This window comes from Rattus norvegicus, chromosome 7 (genome assembly GCF_036323735.1).
Source record: "Rattus norvegicus strain BN/NHsdMcwi chromosome 7, GRCr8, whole genome shotgun sequence".
Lineage (NCBI taxonomy): Eukaryota > Metazoa > Chordata > Mammalia > Rodentia > Muridae > Rattus > Rattus norvegicus.
The window spans coordinates 121,817,442-121,836,776 of NC_086025.1; the positions used below are offsets into that span (position 1 = coordinate 121,817,442).

General features: G+C 56.1%; 1 protein-coding gene and 1 non-coding gene across 3 annotated transcripts; both read left to right on the forward strand.

The window, feature by feature from the left end:
- The first annotated feature begins 2,437 nt into the window (after positions 1–2,437).
- Positions 2,438–2,510, forward strand: Trnal-aag11 (transfer RNA leucine (anticodon AAG) 11). The gene has a single exon. It is a non-coding gene; the product is annotated as a tRNA-Leu (tRNA).
- Positions 2,511–4,634: 2,124 nt separating this feature from the next.
- Pim3 (Pim-3 proto-oncogene, serine/threonine kinase) lies at positions 4,635–18,816 on the forward strand. Of its 2 annotated transcripts, XM_063264213.1 has the most exons (7): positions 4,635–4,696; positions 14,949–15,873; positions 15,958–16,067; positions 16,159–16,209; positions 16,282–16,651; positions 17,408–17,584; positions 17,660–18,816. In XM_063264213.1, the coding sequence occupies exons 2-7, from the start codon at positions 15,789–15,791 to the stop codon at positions 17,845–17,847; spliced, it is 981 nt and encodes a 326-aa protein (XP_063120283.1). In that variant the 5' UTR covers positions 4,635–4,696; positions 14,949–15,788; the 3' UTR covers positions 17,848–18,816.
- Positions 18,817–19,335: the final 519 nt, after the last annotated feature.

Sequence of the window (19,335 nt, forward strand, 5' to 3'; positions counted from 1 at the left end):
TAGGCCCCTCCGCACGTGTATAGCAGACGTGCAGCTTGGTCTTCATGTGGGTCCCTAACTGAAGCAGGAGCTGTCCCCAAAGCTGTTGCCGATCTGTGGGACATGTTCTTCTAGCTGGGCTGCCCTGCCTGGCCTCAGTGGAAGAGGATGTGCCTATCCCTGAAGAGATTAGAAGTGCCAGGATCGGGGGATGTGCAGGGGGCCCTCCACCTTCTTAGAGGAGGAGGGGGGTAGAGATTGTGGGAGGGGGTGATCCCGGGAGTGGGGGCAACAACTGGGGTGTAAAGTGAATAAAAAAGGGGGGCACAGCATTTTAATACCTACCTCACCACTTTTCCCTAATTCTTGAACAAGGGATCTTGAATTTGGGGACTCTGAATTTCTAGTGAGCAGTGTCACAAGACCCCATATGGCCAACGGCTGGGAAGACTAGCTAGATGCTGAGTGATGGAACTGGGTGAGGTGAGCTTCCTGCTGTGCCCTCTGCAAGCTTGAATCAGGCTCCTCAGGGAAGAAGAGGTGGCTGAAGTGGCCTGGAGAAACGCGTGGGTACAGTGGCCTCGTCAAGGCCGTGAACCCTAGAGGAAAGTCAGGGACCCTTCAATGCCTACTGTTCTCTAGGGCAGGCTTACCAGGCAGCTCATGCCCCTGGCTCATTCTGATGACCTGGGACATTGAACAGTTTAAGCACACGTGTTTCTTTGGTGCTAGAACTAGAACTGAAGTCCTTGTGAAGGCAGCAAGCTCTCGGCCACCTAGCAACACCTTGTGAAGTCCTTGTGAACAACACCTTGTGAAGTCCCTGTGAAGGCTAGCAAGCTCTCGGCCACCTAGCAACACTGTCCCAGTTTGTACATTCTTTTTTTTTTTTTTTTTTCTTTTGGTTCTTTTTTTCGGAGCTGGGGACCGAACCCAGGGCCTTGCGCTTCCTAGGTAAGCGCTCTACCACTGAGCTAAATCCCCAGCCCCTGTACATTCTTTTTTTTTGGTTCTTTTTTTCGGAGCTGGGGACGCCCCTGTACATTCTTAATGATATCTTTCTCCACTTCTGTTGCCATGAACTTGGAGCTCAACGGTTTCCCACAGGGACCACGACTCAGGGGGCTCCACTTCCCATGGGGCTTCGGTTATCCCACCTTCTCTGAACCTCATCAGTTACCCTTAAGCAAGCAGGTTTCTCCAAATTTCTGTCTTTAAGCTTGACCCGGGCCCAAAGTCTTACCAGGTTGGCTACTGTTTACACTCCCCTCAGGAGGAGGCCTAACATCTGTTCAGAGTCCACTCTCCTGCCCTTAACCCCAGGCCCACAGGACAGGGCATGGTTAAGCATGGTGGCACACATGCTTTTAATCCCAGCACTCAGGAGGCAAATGTATGTGGATCTCTGTGAGTTCAAGGCCAGGGCCATGGGGAAGGCAGATGGACTATTGCCAGGAGCACTGCCCTGGTTAGAAGACTCTTCTTGTTCTGCAGCTCCCTCCACCAGGTGAGGTGCTGGATGCTGGGTGCTGGGTGCTGGGTGCTGGGTGCTGGGTGCTGGGTGCTGGGTGCTGGGTGCTGGGTGCTGGGCAGTGATGTCCCCGGGCTTGGGATGTTGACTCTCTATGTCCTCAAACTGGGCCAGGACCAGGCCCTCCCAACTGACCTTCAGGTGAGGAGACACTCTGGTGCCCAGAGGAATCTAGACTGTGCTACATGGCTGACCTTCAACTGAAGCAGAATGGCAAGGCTGAAGGTTTGGGGACTGGCAGTATGTGGGTACAAGTCTCTGGCAGGCAGAGGTACTTGATATTAATGGTCAGGCTCAGAGTGGCTCTAAATTGAGCCTTGTCTAGATGCAAGTGAGTGTTGTGGGCCTGTGGGATACATCTCACCTCCATGTAAATATGTGCACAAGGACTCCCTAGGAATCTAATTGTCATGCCTCCTATGCCCTGCCAATGCCCACCCCCCAGGGTCACTGTTGTCTAGCTAAGGTCTGCTACCTCAATAGTCCCTCTCCTGCAGCAGATGATAGCTGAGGGACAACTCTTTACCAGAGGGTCCCCAGTTTGTGCTATGCCCGGCCTGGGATGGGTCCTGCCCACCGGAATGTGAAGCTGCTACAGACTGAGTGTCCATCCTGGTTGCTGCCCAACATGGTCCTCAGCATGACCACATGGCATCCTAACACCAAAAGGGAAGGAGGAGCAAGGCATTAGGCTTCCCATCCTTCAAGACACATTGTTGTGGTGGTCAAGTTGGCTGTGGAGTCCATGCCTAGCAAGTTCTGGTCCCCAGTGCCAATACATTCAGCCTCTGAACCAAGTATCATATACGACCAGGGTGGCTGGGCAAAGGGACACTGGCTGGGGGACAGGCACACTCTTGCCATCTTGTGGACCCAGCTGAATACCGAGTCATGCTGTCCTGCCCTCATAAGAATCTAGGCACCCGGTTGGAGATTTAGCTCAGTGGTAGAGCACTTGCCTAAGAAGCACAAGGCCCTGGGTTCGATCCCCAGCTCCGAAAAAAAAGAACCAAAAAAAAAAAAAAAAAAAGAATCTAGGCACCCAATGTGCGGTGAGGGAAATGGTTGATCCTGTCCTAAGGAGAAGCTTGAAACTGTCTGTCCTTCCAGAAACCCATTCTGTGGGGAGTCCTTAGTGACTCCACCTGGCTCTTTGAGAAGCTGCCCAGCTCATCTCACCAGACTTTTGTTGTTGTTTTTAATTAATTTGTGTGTGTGTTTGTGTTTGTGTGTGTGTGTGTGTGTGTGTGGTATGTGTGTGTGTGTGTGTGTGTGTGTGTGTTATGTGTGTGTGTGAAATGTATTTGACCGAGGGTTCACACATATGACGACATATGTATGGAAGAACTTTTGGAAGATGGTTCACTCTCCTTCCATTGTGGGCTTCAGGTACCAAACCCAGATCATCAGGCTTGCACAGCAAGCACTTGTAGAACCAGCCCCTACCGGTTCATCAACAGCAGCTCTAGGACGGAGAATCTCAGAGCTGTCCAGCACATGCGGCTACACAGACCTTCTCTCATGAAGCTTCCCTGGCTGGACCCATCAACCGTTAGCATCCTGTGCTCGAGGGTACCTTGGAGCTGCTTGGTAGGGGTCGCAGCCTGTGCTGTCACAGGAGGCCCTGCAGCATGTGTCTTGGGAAGCTGGCAACGCTCTTTTCCTATTGTTCCTTTTAGGGTCTGTCTCTCCCACAGTCTCGGATCCCACTGGACGTACTATGTCAGTAGGTAGCTAGGTGATTCAGATGTCTAGCATTGTGGAGGTTGCCTCTACTGCTCCTAGAGAAGCAACAAGCAATATAAGTAACTGGAGCATCGTTTCTGGCTCCAGATCCTGGGCCATTTGCCACATTAGCACTGTACCCCTCCCTGCCCCTTTTAGAAACACAACAAGGGACGCTCCTCAGGCCTCTGTGGGATGACTCCATCTTGTCCTTCTTGACTCCCAGGTCTGGCCAGGGACCTTTTCAGTGCATATCGGGGACCCAGACACCCTGCCATAGAGGAGATCTGGGCCAGGCCATGGGAGAGTTGGGTGTAGGCAGGATGTCTGGCAGAGCTATTGCTGAAGCTAGTCACTGTCCAAAGAGGGCCAGTGCCCAGGAGGGGCCTCAGCAGGGATTGAAGCCAGGCCTGACAAGTTTGGCCTCTGTCACAAGCATAGCATCCAGAGACAGCACATGGCTGCAGCTGAGTCCCCAGGGCCGGAAGGGACAGCCAGGATAAAGTGGAGGTGCAGGGCCCTTCTTCCATAGGGCTCCGGATATGCCTGTGTGCACGGAGGCAGCAGAGAGAGGCTATGGGGAGCACCCAGCACAAGGGACTCCTGCGTGCTATGTAGAGGGCTCTGTGGGAGCCACAGGGACAAGCTCGGCACGTGTCCTGGCCAGGCTACTTTCCCTGCTGGCCCCAAGCCACGGCCAGTTGGGGACACAGTGTGCAGAGGGAACAGGGTGTGTGTTTGCTCAGGGCGCCTGGAGCCCGGCATGGGACAAGGGCCCATTGTGTCCCCAACCATCCTGGCTAGTCCGGCCCCACTTGCCCATCCATGGTGCTCCACCTCCATTTCTGCCCTCTGACCCCTCACCACTGCCCACAGCACTCTCCCTTCTCAGCATGCATTCATATCACCTTGCCAACGCTAAGTATCAGTCCACACTTAATGCCCTGAGACCTCCTGCCTATACCCACACCCCATGTCCCTCTCCTTGCCACCCCCTCCCATGATGCCCACTGCCCTTCTACCGACACCCCCACATGGTGACCCCACGTCCACACAGTTCATGGCATATCCCCACAGCGAGTCCTCACATCCTTACACTTCCTGATGCCCACTCCAGGCTCATGCAGGTCCATCCACAAGCACAAACTCATTATCTCTGTAGACCCAGTCTCCCTCAGGGTGACTTGGTGATCCTGGACAAGATCCCACTGGCCCTAAAGAACAGAGAAGCCAGGCTGCTGGGAATCTGGTCTGGGGAACATCAGGTTGGTAACTGAGTATCCAATCAGCTACCCCACAGCTAAGGAATGAACTACCAGTGGCCAGCTGGGGGTCGCCTGAGGTTGCTGTCCTGCCAGCACACACACAAGGGCTGTGACAGCCTCCTCCTAGACCCAATGGACTGCACTCAGTGAGGCAGAGCCCAGCTGGCAACCCGTGTCTGCAGAGGCCCCTCATAAGGTAGGTTGGGAAATGGTTGGCGAGTGGCTAGACTTCCTAGCCTCACTGCTAGCCCAGCTACGTTTGCAGGGGGATTGGGAGGAGGTTGTCTCCATACTCCTCCACGATGCAGATATCCTTACTCAGCTGCAAAGTGTCTCCTCATGCCAAGCCGCACAGAACCCTCGGGTTAAGCAGCGCTGTCTAGCTCACCAGTAAGATAATTAAACAGAGGCTGAGCACCACAAGGGCATGGGCTGGGGGCTGGGGCCTGACGGACATAGGGAGTCAATGTGCTTGCAGTGTGGGTCCCTATTCCAATGTGAATTTTACAGAGGTTAAGGGCTGATGGTGCAGAACCGGTCTGACTGGTGCAGCTGCACTGTGTGTGTGTGTGTGTGTGTGTGTGTGTGTGTGTGTGTGTGTGTGTGTGTGTGTTTGCTTGCTCGCTCGCTCGCTCACGTGGATGTGTGCACTGGGACCCAGCCAGGAGGAGGCAGGCAGGTCAGAGGCCTGTGCGTCATGGGTATTACCTACATCAGGTAGCCACCTGCTGGGGGTGTTGGCTCAGCTGGGAGTGGCAGAACAGGTAGAGTTGAGCCTTGGAGGCTAAGATAGAGGGAGAGGAATAGGTGGGCTGGACAGCACCCAAAGGCACACTCCACCCATCTTCATAGGTCAGAAGCACAAAGGACATGGCAAAGCTAGGAAAAGCCAACCTCACTGGGAGGCCGGACCTGGACCGGGTCCCCAGGTGTTGAAAGACTTCAGTCTCTAGCCCCATCTCAGCCTGTGCTTGTCCTAACCTCAGTCCCTGAGCAGCCGGCCAACACTCCAAGCCCTTGAGCTAGCTACAGCAGGGCTGCTCTGACAGCCGCACTGCTTCTCATTCCTTTGACCCCACCGGCCAGGTTGGCTTCATTCTGGCTTTGCCTAGGAGCCCCTTAGTGGCTCCACATTGGCTTGGACAGTCACTAAATTTCCTCAGCCAAACAAGATTTCAGAAGAAAAGATCTGGCTGAGGTCCCCTCGCCCCTACCAAACCATCCCATCCAGTCTGTCCCAAGCTTCTGGGTACTCTTACCGGATCAATGGCAGCACCTGGCACAGGGACCTGTGAGGGTCAGGGCTCCTGCTCCCCCACCACAGCTTCTGTGGGCCTAGTTCTAAGTCCAAATATGACTATACACCCAGGCCCCCTTATGGCCACCGTGGGGCCAGCCACTTTGCTTTCTCAAGCCTCAGTTTCCCTACCTATAAACAATAATCAGGAAGATGTCAAGGTGGAGCAGAACCTGTCTACAGGTCCTGAATATGGGAGCGCTGCTGACCATTGCTCTCTCCTGCCAGCTAGCCTATTCCCTTGACAGTCTGCCAAGGCCTAGACGACCCTACCAAGACCTGAGCCAACTCCTGTAGCCTCCAGGCCATTCCAGTACAGTATCTCTGGCCGGAGGAGCTTACTGAGTTGGGCTTTAAGACAAAGCCCTGGCCAAGGTCCTAGGACATGTGGGAGCATCGAACTGGGTCCTGGAGGTGAAAGGTAGTTCTGTATGCTGGGAAGAGCCAAGATGCCGGAACAGCTCAGGATCTGCTTATAGACACTAAAGGTTTCCTCTCAAGTCCTACCATGTGGCTGGAGCTCTCAGCAAACCCATTCTACAGCTGGGAACTGAGGCCCAATCTCTGCCTTTCCTCCTCGGGCAACAGGGATTCAGTGAGCAGGAGTCTCACATGGTCAGAAACCTCCAGAGACAGATAACGCCGAGGAGGACCCTTGCTTGCAGAGCAGTAGCGGACCTCTGGGCTCGGGCTACAGGTGTATCAGGTGAGGGCCTACACGGCAGGCCCGATGGCACCAAGTGGATGGTGCTTTTGCTGCTGTCCTTGGGCCAGCCTCCATCTGGGGTCCCAGATCAGTCAACTTGTTCTCCTGGGCGGGTTACCAGGGCCGGGTCGAAACCCTAAAGCTGAGTGCGTCCCAGAAACTACGAGTCAGCGGCTCCCCTCCCACAGCCATCAGGGAGGCTAAAGCCACTCTGGGAACACCCAGGCAAGGGTGTGACTGAGACCGGGACCTGAAGAAAGAAAAGACAGGAGCAGGTCAGGGACCAACAGTGATCTCCTTTGCACGCATTGCCTGGGGTTCACCAGCCTTCTCCTTGGATTCTGGACTTGTCGTACCTGCTTAGGTTGTTAGTTCTTTCCCCCAAGGGACTAGAAAGCTGGTCCCCTGCTCTGGGCATCTCCTACCCCCAGTTAAACCACTGGCCACCATTACTTAATAGATGTATGCCTGTGCTCAGATGGGGACCTGGGGTTAGCAACAGTGGCTGGCTGGACTTCAAGGGCAATGGTCGAGAGACTTCATGCCCTGGCCCCACTAGATCCTAAGGAACGCTGATCTCTCTTCTCTTTCTTGCACAACTGCGGGCCTGAACCTGGCCGGGGAACTCAGAGTCATAACTTTGTCCCCAAATCTTTGAAAAGGACTAGATTACAGACTTATGGGTGACATCAGCACTCTAGCTTGGTGCTGACTAAAAGGCTTAGCGGGTTATCTGCTCATCCCTTTCCTCCCCCCAGCTTCAGCCCCCACCCCATCAGCTTTCGTCCCCACCCCTTTCCCCTCTCGTTCCTCTACTGGACTGCAGGCCTGGCTGGGGCTGACCTTTCCCTAGCCCAAGGACAGCAGGATGTGCTCAGAAAAGGAGGTGTGTTCAGAGGGCAGGATGGTCAGGTGTGAGGCAGGGAGCCTGCGTAGGCTTGGTATGGTCAGCCAGCACCGGCTCCTAGGTACCCCCAACATAGCTTTGCAGCTTAGTCCCAGGAAGCCAAGCAGGGTGGTGTGTAGACAGTGGGAGTGACTGCTTAGGCCTGGGAGGCCAATGCTGACACAGGCCAATGGACTGAGGACAGAGGGTCTTCTAGTGCCAGACTGTGGCCTGGCACCTACAGCCCCAAGGAGCCAATGTTAACTCAATAACCACGGATGTCAGGAGAGACGGTAGGAGCTGGAGGGGATTCCAGTGGAGAAGGGCTTGAGGCCTGTAGGCTGCTAAAGCTACTTAAGTAGGGTGGGGCTGGGGTGATATGGAGCTGGGGGGATGGGAAAGTTCTCAGGGCGGGAACCCAGCCAAAGAGTGAAAGCATAGAATTCTTCCCATTCCTTCCATTCCGAGGGCTGACTCAGTGACTGGGTTTCCTGTGCATTCCTGACTGTTAGCGGGCTGAGGAGGGGAGTATGGAGTGTATCTGTGCCCGAGCATCCTCCAACCCCAGCTTTCCTCCTCAGGGTACTCATCCCATCCTGTCTCAAGCCCCAAGCCTGCTTTGCACAGGGACAGGGATCTGAATGTTGTGAGGAGGGTCCCCAGTGGGTGATGATGCAGCCCTGCCTTACCCCAAAAGGACTCAGCTGCCCCACCTGGGTCTTTGTTCCCCAACCCCCAGACAAGGGAGAGCCTGTGACCATCCCAGGTCAAGTTCCCTAATCTTCCTGAGAGGTGGGAATAAAGCTAAAAGCCAAAGAGCTGTGTCCCCGGGGCCTGGTGATCCTGAGGTAGTTGTGTCATATGGGTCTTTCCAGCTTGGGGAGCTCAAGAAAAAGAAAAGCAGGAAGGTTCGTGAACTCCACAAACAGTGAAAATACATGGGGGGGGGGGTGTGCTGCCTACAGTGCTTAGTGCCTATCTGGGAGCCAATGTACATCAAGTACATTTCTTCTCGGGCTCTGATTCAGACTGGCCAGCCCTTGGGACATTAGTGGGTGCCCCCAGGCCAGATTGGACTCTTCTGCCTAGGCTCTGGGGAACTGGACACCTCACTTGCTCCAGGATGCCCCAGCACAATCTACTTTGGGGGTGGGGTGGGGGCAAGAACAGTCACCAGGAAATGGGAATGGTGGGCCAAGGGTGAAGTATGGTTTCTATGGAAGCCACCTCAGCTGATTTACAGACCAGGGCACCCCCTCCCTCACTGTTGTCTCTGACATTTCCTAGGAATAAGGAAGTGGTCTTGTGGTCGGAACAAAGCTTAGCCACTTCTGACCAAGCCTCAGAGTCCCAGGGTCAGGGCGGGTCTGTGAATCCCTGCCCAGAGATAGGGACAGGGCAAGGCCTTTCTTTCTCTGGTCTCAGTGGGTCTCTCTGGACTCTCATACAACTAGGTTCCAGAGTAGACTCAAAGGGCTGTCTGTCTCAGGGATCTAGCAGTCCTGCCCCCCTGCCCTTAGGGTCTTCCGGCCCTCTTGGTTCTTCACCTAGAACTCCTTTGGAAAAGCCTGAGAGACTCATGGGGTTCTAGAAGAGGGAGCCTCAGTTTGAGTTCATCACTCCCTGTAGCTGCTTTTATTATGAATGATACGTATGCATTATTTCAACAACCCCTTGAAGACCTGGCCCCCCTGATATGGACACTAACACCCCAACTTCCATTCCTGCTACATCCTGGGATTTGAATGCTCCCGGTGCTCATTAGTGCCTGACTCAGTGGACACCTAGGAGCCGGGGCAGAAGGTTTTCAACAGAGGGTGGGGAAGAAAGAGCAACAGGATACAGCCTGAGGGTGTACCAGCTTTGTGACTAGTCCTGCAGCCCAGCCGCAGCCTGGATGGCTTTGTATCCACATTGTGGCTTCCAGGATCTGGACCCTGCCTGCAGGCCTGGGTCCAATCCAGCAGGTGTGAAAGGAGAGGGCTGTGAGGGCAGGCTCCTGGCAAGCCGGTGTACCAACATGCACTCCCGGGCGCGGAGCACTGTGAAAACGCGCTTTTCTAGTTCGTTTTCTATGAGCAGAACTTAAGCCTGTACTGACTGCTCCCTACTCACTGTGCCCAGGGATGGGGGACTTACATCCACCTCTATTTCTGAGCAATTAAAGGTAATGCACAGAGACTGGGTATCTAGGCTTCCCAGCTCCGTGCTGTGTGGGTACTGCCCTGGGCTGTCAGAGAGGAGCGGACTCCTGTCAGACCTGAAGCAGTCATCTGTCCTGCCCTGTTTCTCTCTTGGCTCCATCTATTCATGGGTAGAGGTCATGACTGTCAGGGACACTCCTGTCTGAGAGCTCCCTGGAGCCAGTTGCTACCCACAGGCTTGCCCTGGACCCGACCATCTTCGTTCCAGCAAAGACCACTCTTCTTTTTGACCACATGCAGGAGAGAGCAGGAAGAAGCCTGGGACAGTAGTCTCCTAGGCTGACTTGGGGCACAGAAGGATGCCAAGCTGGTAGACACTCAGCAGGTGCTCACTAAATGTGCAGCCACGATCACACTGGAGCTGGGGGTCTCTCCTGGTCCCTCTACATCCCTTGTGGGGGAGGGGTGGTCTAAAATCTTGCCTACCTGTGTGGACGGATAGAAGTAGGAAGAGTGCGAACGGAGACTCCTATAACCTTACCACATACCTAGTTGGGTTTGCCCAAAGGGACCCCTGGTATGATGGAGCTTTTGGAAGGCATGAAAGGTCCCACCATAAGCTCATCATAAGCTCTGAGACACTGCTGATGAAATTTCAGGCCGCGTGCCCACCAGGGACCCACTAGATACTGCAGAGAGCAAGTCACAGGTGTTTACCGGCCGCCATCATCCTGTTCTATGCATGGGGAGGCTGAGATTACATGGTGGGTCAGGCAGTGGCAAGGTAAGGCCTGAGTGCTGGCTGGGTCCCTGGAGATGGTGTCTGTCAGCCTCGGGGACGTGGTTGGAAGACACAAGCTGGGATTCTGACGGTGGTCCTCAGGGTTGAGCTAGAGAGAGGCTGAAGCTAGGAGGGGGTGCTGGCAAACTTGGCCCAGTACAGATGGTATGAATGGCTGGGTTTAAGGCTAGAACCTTGTGAGGAGGAGGACATTCAGCCCAGTCATCCTGGACCCTGCCCAGACTGCTCTGCCACATGGGACGTTTTTGGGGGCCAGTATGTCTGAGGTTCTCTGGGCAGCTGGATCCAGATGGTGTGGGTTGATGCTACCATATGCTCCGTCATCGTTACCTTTAAGGCTTACTGGAGGAAGAGGGTGTGGACTGCCCTGGGGGATGCCAGAAAGCATTTTGTGATGCTGAAGACCTGGTTTAGGTCTAGATACCCATGGCATCTTCTTCACTTTTAGGGTCTTTTTAATGCTGAGCCCCAGGAGCTGGGATCAGTTGGGCATGCTTGAGTATGTACCCTGGTTAGAGCAGGATGTGAGTGAGTGCGGTTCTCAGCAGCAGAAGAACCGTGCCAAGGGGGGAGGGTGGCTGCAATTTGTCAACAATAGATGGGCTTGAGCTGAGGGTTTAAGGCAAGCCAGGGTCCCATGGGCAGGGAGATGGTGTCTGTCAGCATCTGGGACAAGGTTGGAAGAGGCAGCCACAGTGGCTGGGCCAGAGTTCACACAAGCTGCTGTTATATTTCTGATCCTGTTGGACCTCCCCTACCCAGGGACGCCTTTGGCAAAATGTTGCAAAATCCTGGCTGGCTGCTCTGGCTCCTCTCCCCATCCAGGAGAGGTTTGCCAAGGAGTGTGGAGGCAGGAGGGGAAAGGGCCTTGCCTGCCTTCAACTGAGAGCTCTGTTTCAAGCCAGTCTGGGGGCCTGGCCTTGGACAAGTCTGACAGGGTGGGCAGCCAGTGCCTGTTGGCTAATCAGCTAGCCAGGGCCAAGCCAGGGTGAGGTTGACCTGGCACTACACCAAGCCTAGATCTGGGGCCAAGGCCAGGGCTAGGGCCAGGGCCAGGGGTGTGAGACTAATGCCAGGTGTGCCTATCTGGAACACTGCCCGGATGGCCTATGGGGGCTAAGGAGGGGCATACTCAATTTGGGTCATCACCTCTTGCAGTGGGAGCCAAGTCAGTGGCTCAGGGTCCAGTAGGAACTGCTTGTAGGAAGGAATGACCCTGATGGCCAAAGAGACATGGAGGAGAATGAGGCCAGGGACAGGAGACAATGAATTAATGGGAAGGAGGTAAGGTGGAATAGACCCATGGGTCTGTTTCACCAAACAGAGGGCGAGTGAGGAGACTCTCGGGCTGGAGAGACATCAAAGACAGCCAGGGGTCGAGAAGACCCAGGGCCTACCTAGGGGGCAGTTGGGCACAGGCTCTGTGGTTGGTAAGAGCACTGGATGTAGATGAGATCTGCTGGGAGGTGAAGACTCGAGGGAGTCTGAGGGTACCAGGGCAAGCAGCTTGGGGAGACTGTGGGAGGTACCCCACTTTGCCCTGCCCTGTAATATTGAGGATCTGTAGAGTGTTTGAATTGTGTTTCTGTGTGCCTGTGTGTGCATGTTGTTTTGTGGACGATTACTTGTGTGTGACTAGGTTTGCAAGTACATAGGACACTCTCTCTCTCTCTCTCTCTCTCTCTCTCACAGCGTGTGTGTGTGTGTGTGTGTGTGTGTGCGCGCGAGCGCGCGCACGCACGCGTGCACACGATAAGGCCCTGACCATCCTCCAGTCCATCATCTCTTCTTTTCTACCAGGAAAAGGACAGCCTGACTCTTGTCACCACAGCAACAACATAGCCCCTCCCACCATCAGGGCAGAGTGACCTGGTGGGGCTGGCTGTGCGTTCTCTGTACCCACTGCAGGGCAGGAATGGCTGCTTCCAAGGCTGCATGTAGATGGGAACAGGGTGGCTTGGGGGGTGGGGGGCGAGCGAGTGAGAGGGAGGGTACAGACCCTCTGGCAGAAGCTGTCCTGCCCCACTAGCCCTCTCCTTGAGTAACACCTAGTTAAGACAGGAAGGCCGACAGATGGGAGGCACTGATCTGGATCCAGAGCATCGGTTGAGGGGTGGGAAGGCAAGCAACAGGGCACGGGCATCTGCAGCAGGACCGTTCTCTTCTGTAGGAGTTCTCCAGCTCTGCTGCCTTATGGGATGGCTGACCTGTGAGGCCCAGAGCTATTTTTAAGGCTTACTGGATGGGCTTTCTAGGAACCAGGAAAAAGCAGGCAGAGGACTGGTACCCAGTACAGGAACTGGATGTGGGGGTTGTTGAAACCTGTGGAGCAGGGATGACCTGAGGTCCACCTTCCAACAGGTTGGGAGTGGGAATAGGGCAGATGGACACAGGGCCAGAAGCCCTGGGTTTCAGATTCCTCTCATGCAAATAGGAAATAGGCTCTACAGACAGGACCCACCAGAGCCTCTATTTAATCAACTAATTAATAGGGTGATAGGGTGGGTTATGCCCATTGCTGGTAGGGGTGAGGCAGGATTATTTGGGGACTCGGGATTTCCAAATGCCTGTCCAGAACAGATGTATGGGTAGATGTTCAGATAAAACCTCTTACCTAGACCTTTCTTCAGGCCAAATGGAATATGATGAGACCCGGATGTTGGATGGATGATTCTTGGGGGTGAGGACCAGGGCCTATTCTGATAATATCATGGAGATTACTTAGAAGGTTTGGGGTCCTTAACACACACAGAGGCCCACGGAGTAATCGAACTACAACCCAATGAACATAAGTCCCCGTCTGGGGAGAAGGATGCTTCCTGTTGCACAGATTCCTTCCTTCTCCCCAAGTCCTCTAGTACCATGAGGGGTCTCAGCCTACCTGCGAAGGGAGGGGGGAGAGCAACTGAGCAGCTTAAAGTAAGGCCTCACGTTGTTAGTGTAGGAAGATACAAGGTGTTAGGAGCACCCCTCAGGAGTTTAGGGACTAAGGCGGGGATGATCCTCCCTGGTCTTGATCTCCCAAAGCTGACTTCTTAAGGAACTAACTAGCCAGGGTGAAGGCCAGGATGATCTGGAGCGAACTGGCTTAGAAATTCATTTGGGGGCTGGGTGGTGTTGGAGCATGACTTTAATCCCAGCACTCGGGAGGCAGAGGCCAGTGGATCTCTGAGTTCAAAGTAAGCCTGGTCTACAGAGCGAGCTCCAGGACAGCAAGAGCTGCACAAAGAAACCCTGTCTCGAAAAGTAAAACAAACAAATGAACAAACAAACAAAAAATAAAAACAAGAAAAGAAAAAAGAAAATCACTTGGGAGCTGGGTGGTGGTGGTGGTGCACACTTCTACCCAGAACTGGGGAGGCAGAGGCAGGAAGATCTCTGTGAGTTTGAGGCCAGCCTGGTCTACAGAGAGAATTCCAGGATGGGCTACACAGAGAAACTTTGTCTCAACACACACACACACACAGACACACAGACACACAGACACACAGACACAGACACACACACACACACACACACACACCAACCCCCCCCCAAAAAGCACCCCAAAAACAAAAAAGTACGTTCACATGCTGGGCTAGGGTTCACTAGGGAGGCACCAGGGAACCCCAGCCACCCCTTACCATTGAATTTACTATCTACCAAGACTTAGACAGCGCTCAAGCACCCCTCCCTCCCTCTCCCTCCCAAAGACTGGGGTCCAATCCAACCAGATTGTCCTGGCCAGGAGGAGCACAGGTTCTGTTGGTCTCTTAGCTGGTCCTTTGAAAGCAGCCACAGGCAGACAACAGCTCTCCCCCAACCTGACCAGGAATCCTGTGAACCTTGATAGTTGCTACAGAAAACTTTGTCCTTGGCAGACCTGGTTAGCTCCTGGAAAGCACTTTAGGAGAGAGCCAGACAGAGCTCCAAGAACCTGTGACCCATTCCGAGGGCCAGCCATTGTGTGTGCCTGAGTGTGTCTGGACAACTGAGGGTCTAGGCCACAAAGACAGAAAAGGGTGAGGAAACCAGGTGGGCCCAGGATTGTGTCAAGGTAGTAGGTGCCTCAGAGAGGTTCCACAGAAAGGAAGTGTGGTCTGTGGCATGAGTGGAGGGACCCGAGAAGTAAGAAGCCAGACTCCAGATCCCCCAGGTAGTAGCGGTTCAGGAATGCCAATTGAGTCGTGTAGCCATGTAACTAAAGTCCAGGGAGCAACTGCTCTCAGCCCCCTCTCACCCAGCTGAGGCTGATAGATGACAACGCACATCTCCAAGTCCTGGGTTGCTCTTGGACCCAGTGACTTAGCCAGGGTCAATGACACTGATGTCTTAAGGTGTAGGTAGAAAGGATACGGAAACTGCTGTAGGCTGTGGCTACCTAGGCTGCTCAGGACGGAACTATGGACATAATAGCCGTCCACGGAGGACCATTGGTAGTCATGAGCAGCCAAAGTGACAAAGTGTCAGGTGGCTGTAAAGCAGAGCGGGGTAGGATCTAGGGGTTAGGAGGCTCTCATAGGTACCCCGTTAGGAGCATGAGATCTGAGTCTAGCTGATGGGCAAGCACACAAGGTGTGCTCCAGGGAGCTGGGGCTGGGCTGAGAGGTCTGAAGGCAAGGCTTTCTCTCTAGCCCAGCCACGTGCGCATCGTTGCGCGCGAGCAGCAGCTGACGCACACAGGGCTAGTATCAGTGAAGGCCTCAGAGCCGCACGACTGTCCTCCCGGACTTCCGCCTCTCTGAGGGGGCCGACTCCTCGCACTCCACCAGCCACGAACGCCCACGAGAAACGAGGGAACAACACGCGTAACTCGCGGAGCCGGAGAGTGACCTTCCTCGGCGCGGCCTGGGGGCGAGGCTCGGAAGGCCCCGCCCTACGCCGCCATTGGCTAAGTCCCCGTGTCCTTTCAAAACCTCGATTTTCATTGGCTTATGCGGCCCCGCCCGCGCTGCCAGAGACATAAGGGGGCCTCCGCCCGCGCGCGAGCTGCGCGTGCGCAGGGCCGGTGAGCGCGCTGTGGAAAGCCGTAGAACGCTGTGATCCTCCGCGACTCTACTACGGCAAGCTAGTCCGGACGGGTCGCTGTCCCCAAGCTCCACCAGCCCTTGGTGAACCGACAGGGAGCGTCCGGCTTTCCCAGCACCACTTTGCCAGACTCAAAACAGCCACACCGCAAAGTGAGCCTCGGGCGGAAGGAGGCGGAGCTACAGGCGGCCCCGCCTCCGCGGAGGGATACGTGTCTCCGCGGTCCAAAACCCCGGGGCGAGGCGGCCGGGGCGTGTGAGCCGCTCGGCCAGCTGCCGTCTACGGGCTTCCGCGCGGCCACCGGGCAACTGCGCCGCGCGGCTGCCCCACTGAGCGCTCGGCCTCGGGGCCGTGGGATCCGCCGCGCTGTCTGCGGTCAGGAAGACCGCCCTCCCGCGTCCGTGCCGGACGGGTCAGAGGCGGCGCCGCACGCGAGGCCACCCGCGATGCTGCTGTCCAAGTTCGGCTCCCTGGCGCACCTCTGCGGGCCTGGCGGCGTGGACCACCTCCCAGTGAAGATCCTACAGCCAGGTATGTGCGCGGGCCGGGGAGGGGGGCCTAGGCGGGAGCCGGAGGGGCTTTGGGACATCACCAACGGGATTGTGTGTCCCACAGCCAAGGCGGACAAGGAGAGCTTCGAGAAGGTGTACCAGGTGGGCGCCGTGCTCGGCAGCGGCGGCTTCGGCACGGTCTACGCGGGCAGCCGCATCGCCGACGGACTCCCGGTGAGTCGTGGCTCCGGGCGCACCCGCGTGGACGATCGCCACGCTCGGCCGCCCGTCTGACTGCTCGCGTGTCGCCCCCTCTTCCCCGCAGGTGGCTGTGAAGCACGTGGTGAAGGAGCGGGTGACCGAGTGGGGCAGTCTCGTAAGTATGCGGGCTCGGGGCGTGGGGGTGCGGGTTGCCTTGGCTTTGTCCGATGACCGCCTTGTCCCCCAGGGCGGAATGGCCGTGCCCCTGGAGGTGGTGCTGCTGCGCAAGGTGGGCGCGGCGGGCGGCGCGCGCGGCGTCATCCGCCTGCTGGACTGGTTCGAGCGGCCCGACGGCTTCCTGCTGGTGCTGGAGCGACCCGAGCCGGCACAGGACCTCTTCGACTTCATCACTGAACGCGGCGCCCTGGACGAGCCTCTGGCTCGTCGCTTCTTCGCGCAGGTGCTCGCCGCTGTGCGGCACTGCCACAATTGTGGGGTCGTGCACCGCGACATCAAGGACGAGAACCTGCTGGTGGACTTGCGCTCGGGCGAGCTGAAGCTCATCGACTTCGGCTCGGGCGCGGTGCTCAAGGACACGGTCTACACTGACTTTGATGGTGAGCAGGCGGTGCGGCGTTCCGGCGACTGTTAAGAGGCCACGCGCCACTCCGGGCTTACGGGGGGGTGGGGGGCGGGTGAGGACACCGGGGTAGCCCTCTTTGGTGTTAGAGCATAGGGTCTGGGGGCGGTGGGTGGCAGCCAGGGAGACCCGCGGTACGCGCGTGACGCAGGGCCCCGCCAGCCGCCTCGGCGCCGTGGCCCCTCCCTGTGCCGGGGAGGGCGCTCGCGGGCCTCCCTTGGCGTGCGTGCGTGCGGAGCGCGGGGGCGCCGCAGTAGAAATCCCCGCATTGCGGAGCGCGGGGAAGCCGGGGCTCCCCCACTCCTCTCCTCCCTCCTCCCATCTCTCCCGCCCCTCTTCCTTAGCTCCTCTCCTCCCCTTTCCTAGCCAAGCAGAGCTGAGCAGGCCAGCCAGGGCGGGAGGAGCTAGAACATGGGCCTGGTTCCCCGTGGCTTACGATGTATCTGTTTGTTGTGAAACTGGAGCCGCAGCTCATGTGACGCGCTCCTGCCCTGGGGCCTGTTGGGGGTGGGCCTTCATCTCCCCTTCACTCCTGTTCCTCCCCTGCCCTCCCTGTCCCTCCTTTCCTGAGCCCCGCCTGCTGCTGTGTTGGGGTTTTTCCAGGGTGATGACAAGCAAGATTCTCAGAGGCCCTGATGGAGGCAGACTGAGAGCTAATGAAGGCCCGTTGTTCAGTGTTCTCCCCCAGTGTGTATACATCCTGATGTGTGCCTAATCCTGAATCTTCCCTCAGGCACCCGTGTGTACAGCCCCCCAGAGTGGATCCGGTATCATCGATATCACGGGCGGTCTGCCACTGTGTGGTCTCTGGGTGTACTGCTCTACGACATGGTGTGTGGGGACATTCCCTTTGAGCAGGATGAGGAGATCTTGCGCGGCAGGCTCTTTTTCCGGAGGAGGGTCTCCCCAGGTGTGTTGTTGATCCTGGGGCTGTACTGGGAGCAGGGCAGTGTTGCAGCAGGACTGACCCCTGTTCTCCCTGCAGAGTGCCAGCAGCTTATTGAGTGGTGTCTCTCCCTGCGGCCCTCAGAGAGGCCCTCGCTGGACCAAATTGCTGCCCATCCCTGGATGCTGGGGACAGAGGGGAGCGTTCCAGAGAACTGTGACCTTCGGCTCTGTGCCCTGGATACTGATGACGGAGCCAGTACCACTTCCAGCAGTGAGAGCTTGTGAGGAGGAGGAGGGGCCTGGACTCCACACTGGGGGCCTGGGCTCAGCCTAGCCAGCCCTCTCCCAGAATGAACATTTTCTGCCTGGGATGTCTCCTGCAAAAGCAGTGACCTCTGACCCCTGGTGACCTTTGCTCTCGGCACCGGGCCTGTTTCCTTTGCTTTGAGTGCCTTTTTGAACGCTGCTCCACAGGGCCTGGGTTTTCTTGAGCTCTTCTGTCCAAAGATGGCTGCGGGCTAAGCAAGGTCCCGCCTGCCCTGGGTGGATACTTGAACCCGAGACCCTACCCTGCTGCTCCATCTTGAGGCAGCCTTCCTGACCAAGTGTGTTTGACATGGAGCGCCCTGTGGTGCCCACCTCCAACCCTCCAGTCTCCTGGTCTTCGTCTGGGCATGTCTGCACAAGCAATGCAACGCTGGGCCACTGCTGCCCGCCTGCCTCCCTGGCACCGCACGCAACGAGCGTGCCACGGTCTCTTATTTATGGTGTGATCACCCTGGAGGGCGCCCCTGCCCTGCTGGGGCTATTTATTGTTTAATTTATTTGCTGAGGTTACTTCCTCCAAGCAACCACCTTCTCCAGGCCCCTGGGGTGTTCAGGAAAGCCAAGGGTGGCCGTTCAGTCCACAGACGGCATCCTGGTTCCTGCACCTGGAGTAGGTCCCTAACCCCATGTTTGTGGGAGGAAGAATTTGTACAGTGGCTAATTTAAGGGGAGTGGGAGACCCTGTCACCCTGGGCACTCTGCGCTGGGGAGGGGGTTTAAATTATTGACCTTGTACAGTCTGCTTGCTGGCTCTGAAAGCTGGGGTGGGGGACAGAGTCTCAAGCCCTTAATTTATTTTAGCAACTGTGTTCTGTGACCCTGGTGTGAGTAGGCATCAGGGGTGGGGTTGTATAAGTTCAAAAGTGTGAAATGTCTGGAGATCATATTTTTTATACAGGTATTTCAATTAAATGTTTTGGTATATAATGGATATCTTCTGTTTATTGGACTGGGGCCCTGGTAGCCTTCCAGGTTTCTGTTAAAGCTCTGTCAAATGGGTCATAGGGGGAAGTTGGAGATAGCCTTTACGAGGCCAGCCCAATGTCTTATGCTAGCCAGAGGGCGTTTCTTCCTAGTCCCTCATCACCACCTTTTTTTCTACTCAGAGATAGAAGGCCTGTCCATTGGGAGCTATGGGGATGGGGCAGCTGCCCTTAGGAAGAGAAGTCAGTTTCCTGTGGGTGGGAGTGGCTTGCTGCCCCAGCCAAGCTTGGTGGAGGTGTTAGAATGGATTAGGTGGAGTAGATAGTATTTGGAAAAGGAGGACAGAGGTTGAGTGCAGGATGGTGGATCGATGATCAGTCAATAGCAATCGAACCCCCCCTGAGATTGGAGGAGCAGTCCGTAAGCCGTGCCCAGCTGTGAAAGTGGGTCGGTGGTAGACGGTGCCCAGTACTGAGACCACTGGCTACCACCTGTGAGCCTCAGGCAGCACAACAGCAGCCT